Raw genomic sequence first — 7,403 nt, 5'->3', positions numbered from 1 at the left:
TACCATCAATCTCACTGCTTCAAAATCCCAAAGTTGAAGGATATTTGACACTCAGTTTTCCACAAGTCTAGGGTGGTTTATTCATATCCAAAAATATTTTTTTGCTGATGTTGCTTAAATGCAAATTCACTTTGTGCAATATAAATCTATGAGTATGATGTCAATCCTGCATGATGCTGACTTTGTTTTTTTTTTGTTTTTTTATTTTATTTTTTTTTTTCAGGGGCTCTTTGTACTCTTTCATCTATTGCCATTTTATGGTTTTGGTTGTTAATTTGTGGCAAAACTTTCATGGCATGTCAGTTTGAGGCAAAGATTAAGCCAATGCAACAAAAGTATCGTGATACTTTTAAACTTGTCATTTAATTCGTAAAGTATGATCCGTCAGTGGTGGGACAGTGGACGACTGGTTAGCCTCATAGTTCTGATGACCGGGGTTCAAATCTGGCCTCACTTGTGTGGAGTTTGCATGTTCTCTCCATGACTGCGTGGGTTTTCTTCGGGTACTCTGGTTTCCTTCCACATCCCAAAAACATGCATGGTAGGTTAATTGAAGATTCTAAATTGCCCATAGGTATGAATGTGGGTGAGAATGGGTATTTGTTTATGTGTGCCCTCCGATTGGCTGGCGACCAGTTTAGGGTGTACCCCTCCTCTTGCCCGAAGATAGCTGGGATAGGCTCCAGCACGCCTGCTACCCTCGTGAGGATAAGCGGTATGGAAAATGGATGGATGGATGATCCGTCAGTTGCCTGGTTGTAAATGCACTGTTTGCTAATAAGTGTCATCAATCAAAGTTGGGATATTTAAAAGGTGTAATTATTATTGAGCTTTGCCAGACAATAGCTCCCAATACAGATACAGACAAAAAACGTCAAGTGTGTTCATTTCAACATGAAAATATTCTGTCATTCAGTGGCACACTAATGGAGTGAGCCCTCCTTCCATATTGTAAACACTTTCAGGTAGCTGCAGTCTATTTTCATTTGTCAAAACTGATTTTTGGGCCGTAACAGAGGGCTATCCCACATTGTCGAAAGATTATGTGCTCATCCATCCATCCATCCATTTTCCTCCGCTTATCCAAGGTCGGGTCGCGGGGGCAGCAGGCTCACCAGGGAAGCCCAGACTTCCCTCTCCCCAGCCATTTCCTCCAGCTCTTCCGAGGGGATCCCAAAGCGTTCCCACGCCAGCCAAGAGAAATAGCATTCCACTTGGTCAGCCGGTACCCATCAGCTGCCTCAGGAGTCCCACAGGCCAAAAAGGCCCGATAGGACTCCTTCTTCAGGTTGACCGCATCCCTCAACGCTGGTGTTCACCAACGGGTTCGGGGATTGCCGCCACGACTAGCACAGACTACCTTACGGCCACAGCGCCGGTCGGCCGGCTCAGCAATGGAGGCGCGGAACATGGTCCACTCGGACTCAATGTCCCCCGCCTCCCCTGAGACGTGGGTGAAGTTCTGCCGGAGGTGTGAGTTGAAACTCCTTCTGACAGGGGATTCTTGCCAGAGAGTTCCCAGCAGACCTTCACAATAAGTTTGGGCCTGCCAGCTCGGACTGCCATCTTCCCCCACCATCAGAGCCAACTCACCAGCAGGTGGTGATCAGTTGGCAGCTCCGTCCCTCTCTTCACCCGAGTGTCCAAGACATGCGGCCCTAAGTCTGATGACATGACCACAAAGTCGATCATCGAACTGCGACCTAGGGTGTCCTGGTGCCACGTGTGGACACCCTTATGCTTGAACATGGTGTTTGTTATGGACAATCCGTGGTGAGCACAGAAGTCCAATAACAGGACACCACTCGGGTTCTTATCGGGGGGGGGCGTTCTTCCCAATCACGGCCCTCCAGGACTCACTGTCATTGCCCACGTGAGCAATGAAGTCCCCCAGCAGAACGATGGAGTCCCCAGCGGGAGCGCTCTCCAGCACCCCCTCCAAGAACTCCAAAAAGCATGGGTACTCTGAACTGCTGTTTGGTGCATAGGCACAAACAACAGTCAGGACCCGTCCCTCCACCCAAAGGTGGAGGGAGGCTACCCTCTCATCCACCGGGGTGAACCCCAACGTACAGGCGCTGAGCTGGGAGGCAATAAGTATACCCACACCTGCTTGACAGCTCTCACCATGGGCAACTCCAAACTGGAAGAGAGTCCAACCCCTCTCGAGAGGACTGGTACCAGAGCCCAAGCTGTGTGTGGAGGTGAGCCCGGCTATATCTAGTCGGAACTTCTCGACCTCGCACACCAGCTCGGGCTCCTTCCCTGCCAGAGAGGTGACATTCCACATCCCTAGAGCCAGCTTATGTAGCCGCGGATCGGATCGCCAAGGTCCCTGCCTTCGGTCACCGCCCAGCTCACAATGCACCTGACCCCTATGGCCCCTCCCACAGGTGGTGGGTCCATGGGAAGGGGGACCCACGTTACCCTTTCGGGCTGTGCCTGCCTGGGGCCCATGGGTGCAGGCCCGCCCACCAGGCGCTCGCCTTCGAGCCCCACCTCCAGGCCTAGTTACAGAGGGGGCCCCAGTGACCCGCGTATGGGCAAGGGAAATTCAATTCTCATCATAGTGGTCTTTGGAGCCGTGTTTTATCTGGTCCCTCACCTCGGACCTGTTTGTCATGGGTGACCCTGCCAGGGGCATAAAGCCCCAGACAACTTATCTCCTTGGATCATAGGGACACACAAACCCCTCCACCACGATAACGTGACGGCTGAAGGAGGAGATATTATGTGCTCTTTATGCTGATTTTGTGCACCACTCTACATTCACTGGACACTTGATTAGGTACGCCTACTTCAAATAGCGCAAAAGATACATGAGGAAAGTTTATTCTGGTGTCTGAAAACAGGGTGTGCTTCAGACAGGCTGGTCTTAGAAACTCTGGATCTTTTGGGGTTTAAACATGCAACACCTCCTATTATGATGTAGTTTAAAGCCAAACTTCATCTGCAGTACGCAAAGCAACAGTTTGATGACAGTTTAATTCAGAGCTGAGCATATTGAATGTCATTAGATGTGATGTGTAAGTGGACCCACTTTTGTGGCCAGTGAATGTACTGTACATAATTACCTTAACTTATTTTGGTTAAGTGAATGAAACTCATGAAAGTACCCTTTATGATGAGGTTCCACAGATGACTTGAGCATCACTGTTCATCATTTGCCAGACATTCCTCTGGACATATTTAGTGCTATGGTCAACACTAATGACAAGATATCCTCGGCATGATATCATTTTCACGGATTTGATTGTGTCCTGACTCTTTAGAACAAAGCTCATTCATTGTCCTCAGCATTTTGCAACACTCCCCATGCTTGTAATTGTGTAAACACGGCATCGGTTTCCTCATCCACCCCCAACACAGCTCAGGATGAAGTATTGGAGCCACACAATGGGGCTCAGTTTGAAGAGTAAGGCTTCAGCATATTTTTACCATGATGTGTGAACCCCTGCAAAAATTAAGAAGATAGGCTTTCACCTGAAACTACTTGTTCCTTTGCAGCTTTTATTCAATCTTGGGCTTTGCTCAAGTGATGCTTTATCAAGTGTGCTGTTATGTGTGTCTGATATAGTATTTCCCTTCAAATAATCCTGAAATAATTTTGTCTTTTCTCTTCAGTAACACATGTCAGTGTTTTTTAGAATATATGAGACATTTGGACCAGAACAGATACTGTTGCTAACCAATAAACATGTTATTATTTCTTATGTGCTCTCAACAGGATTTTGTCCATCACTTCTATGTGCTGCTCTCAGAGAGTACCAATACCACCAGAGAGGACATCCAGCACTGGCTGAACCAGCAGGACCTGGAACCAGATGGGTATCAAGTCGGCAAGACAATGGTAGGTACTCCTTCCTCTCCTGTCACTCTCTTTTATAGGGCTTCTTAAATGACATATGGTTATGATATGTCAAAAATATTACACAGATGTATGAAGCAATGGCTGTAGATCACAAGGGTTCATTAAACGTCCCATGCCATCAAAGTGCAAATTTGTCAACTGTTGTATGTTTAACAGGTAAAAATTAGTCTGTGACATGGTTTGTTTTTTATCTATGGGATTTGTCGATTGATTGCAAAAGGCAATAAACAGCATAGGGCTTGCAAAACAGGCAGATTTGAAATCACCATAGTTGTGACATGGTTTGATCAATTATTAGTCAATTACCTGCCCACTTTGTGGTTGGTACACAACCCACTACACTCAGCTGAACGGCAACACGGCATTTCCGGGTTTTAAGTGAGGTTGCCTCAGCTGCCATGCCATACAAATACAGTTTATAAAATATACATATGTAGTGTTTTACAGCAATACCTGGGCCAGTTTACAACGGATAAATAAATAGTGTTTTACAACAACGCCATAATATGCATGAGCGATGAGTCTCGCACTTCTGGTTACATTCAAGTGAATGGGACTGGATGACGAGCTTAACCTTAAAATATTCCCCCTTTTATTTTCATTTACATCCCCATTCAGTTCACCTTCTCTATTAGTGGGCCAACAAACCAATGCTTGGTGAATTCTGCTTTGCACTGACAGTAAGACCCCACATCGAAGGATCCAAACGTGACATCGCTATGAATGCTTGGTCACCACAAGATGCTGTGATATTGCCAAGGACCAATCTGAGTGAAGCTATTTTCCATATTAAAATTAAGAATAACAGCGATCCAATCAGAGCAAAGCTTATTTACATATTCAATCTTGGAAATGTGCATTTCCAACCAAATTATCTCGCAAACCCGATAAAAGTACATAAAGGATTATGGGGGGAAAATTATGGCATGGGACCGTCAAGCTTCAAGTACAAGCTAAGAATTGTTACATTATGTTTTAAGAGTAGTTCAACTATATGGCTATGTTCACACTGCAGGTCAATTCCAATTAGTTTTTGTTTTTTTTGGCCCTATTTGACATGTATCTGTTTTTCTATGTCAATGTGAACAGTACCATTCCATTATTTTTTTCATATCCGACCCAGGCCTCTTTCATACAGTCTGTGGATATAAATCGGATATGTATCTGATGCGAGTGCAGTATGGACGGAGCTCACGTCACACTAATCCGACCTATACGTCATCTAACAGTGACAAACATCACAGTTTGACAAAACAGACGCGCCACAAAAGCAACCGTGGCCGAAAGAGCACGAAACAGTCAGTGGTGCAAAGACTATGCTTTAGAACTGATAAATCCGATTGCACAAAATGCTTGAAATTGCCAAAATTTGTCATGACGAGACCTACTCAAGGGGCAATATTCTGTAAACACGACATCCTATTTTGTGCACATGCGGGTGACGTCACAGACTCATTCCATCCACAGTAAAGGTTGCATTTGTTTCTGTAATGTGAATGATTGCATAAAAAGATCAGATTTAACAAAAGAAATTAATAAAAATTGGGCATCATGTCCTGCAGTGTTAACGTAGCCTGTATGTCATCATGCTGTCATGCGTTTGCTTTTTCAGATTATTGCCTTTGTCATTACAGAAACAAACATTGATTTAATCAAAACCATGTTTTGTTTGAAATGGCTCGGCACATTGAATTATCTGAACATGAAGAAGGGATACTGTGGGGTCAGAGCTGATATTACTTCTCCCAGTATAAGGATGTAATGAAGACAGTGCCCCATTGGTGGGTGGGTGTCCTCAACATGGATGATTCCATGCTTTCAGAATGCTGTCTATATAATTACAAGTTCATACCTGACATTTTTGAGGCCATGTGTCAGAGATATTAGATTTTTGTGTGTGTGCTTTTGCGTTCCTGACTTTTCGGAGTACTAAGGGGGAGTGTAGGTTTATATCTCAAACTTTGGCCTTTATTAAGGCATTGTTGCCTTACCCTAACTCTGTGGTGCTCCCTCCTTTCAGGTGTTTCTCCGGGAGGCAGAGCGTCAGCAACTGCAGGCTAAACTCCATGGTGAGGTTCTCAGGCTCATCATCATGCTGCAACAACGGTTCAGAGCTCGATTGGTGAGGAAGCAGTTTCTTAGAATGAGAGCAGCGGCAGTCTGCATCCAGGTACACATCTTTCCGCTTCTACACAGCTTTCATCGTATACTTTACATGTTTATATTGCCTGTAAAAAAGCCATTTTTTTTTGTTTTTTTGCTATAGTTAGGAAGTGATTATGCATGATGGGCTGAGTTATGTATATTTGGATAAAACCATAGCTAGTCCAGGATATTTCCCCTGTCATCTAATTGAGCAATGTCATTTTTTCCTTTTTTTTTTTTTTTTTTTTTTCCCCCTTGCAGGATTTTTGGTATGAGAAATTAAGAGTTTATCTCCTATTTCAAGAGGAACTACTTCAAAATATTGTCAATGAAACACTCCTTAAATTATGAAACTGACCGTTTTTACGCAGACTCAGTTTGGAAATTGTCGGTCTTTTACTCTGGTTCCTACCCAAGTAAGGAAGGTATGGAAGAGTATGGAATTTCATTGAATAAATTATTAGCATGGCAAATGGAACCTAGTGTATGGAATAATATTCATGTTTCCAAGACTGTTACAACAGCTCTATTTTCTAAAACAAAAAAAATATGAATAGCTAAAAAAAAATCTATCGATCTATGTTTTTTGTTGTTGTTTTTTTGTTGTTGTTTTTTTTAAGACGCGTGGAAGTGCAGCTACAATGTTTGTGTGAGAGCCCACAGTATTATACCATGGTCTTGGTAAATACTCGATTCTAATTGATGTAATAAAAAAAAAAGTGAGAAAAGTGATGATATTCTTTTTTTTTTATTATTATTATTATTTTTATTTTATTTTATTTTAAGTACTTTTTGTTTGGATGTTTACGACTGGGTTCTTCGTTAATTTGGATAATCAAATTATGAATTATTATGTTTTATAATGTATTGTGAGGGTCTGCTGGGAACGTCTGGCAGAATCCCCTGTCAGAAGGAGTTTCAACTCCCACCTCCGACAGAACTTTGCTCATGTTCCGGGGGAGGTGGGGGACATCGAGTCCGAGTGGACCATGTTCCGCGCCTCCATTGCTGAGGCGGCCGACCGGAGCTGTGGCCGTAAGGTGGTCGGTGCCTGTCGTGGCGGCAATCCCCGAACCCGTTGGTGGACACCAACGGTGAGGGATGCCGTGAAGCTGAAGAAGGAGTCCCATCGGGCCTTTTTGGCCTGTGGGACTACTGAGGCAGCTGATGGGTACCGGCTGGCCAAGGGGAATGCAGCTCTCGTGGTCGCTGAAGCAAAAACTCGGGCATGGGAGGAGTTCGGTGAGGCCATGGAGAAAGACCTCCGGACGGCTTCGAGGAAATTCTGGTCCACCATCCGACGTCTCAGGAGAGGAAAGCAGTGCACCACCAAGACTGTGTATAGTGGGGATGGGGCGCTGCTGACCTCGACTCGGGACGTTGTGAG

At 44.5% G+C, this 7,403-nt stretch overlaps 1 protein-coding gene across 9 annotated transcripts in view; it reads left to right on the top strand.

Annotated features, from left to right (window-relative positions):
- The window catches only part of myo9aa (myosin IXAa), a 153,069-nt gene that overhangs the window by 123,327 nt on the left and 22,339 nt on the right, over positions 1-7,403 (top strand). For all 9 annotated transcript variants that reach the window (XM_061670378.1, XM_061670381.1, XM_061670377.1 and 6 more), the window contains 2 exons: positions 3,728-3,850; positions 5,892-6,041. In XM_061670378.1, coding sequence (XP_061526362.1) covers positions 3,728-3,850; positions 5,892-6,041 — 273 coding nt within the window. The remainder of the gene's footprint in view (positions 1-3,727; positions 3,851-5,891; positions 6,042-7,403) is intronic.

This window comes from Phycodurus eques, chromosome 2 (assembly GCF_024500275.1).
Source record: "Phycodurus eques isolate BA_2022a chromosome 2, UOR_Pequ_1.1, whole genome shotgun sequence".
In the NCBI taxonomy this organism is placed as follows: domain Eukaryota; kingdom Metazoa; phylum Chordata; class Actinopteri; order Syngnathiformes; family Syngnathidae; genus Phycodurus; species Phycodurus eques.
The sequence above is the reverse complement of the archived record's forward strand: the minus strand, read 5'-3'. Positions and strand labels throughout refer to the sequence as shown.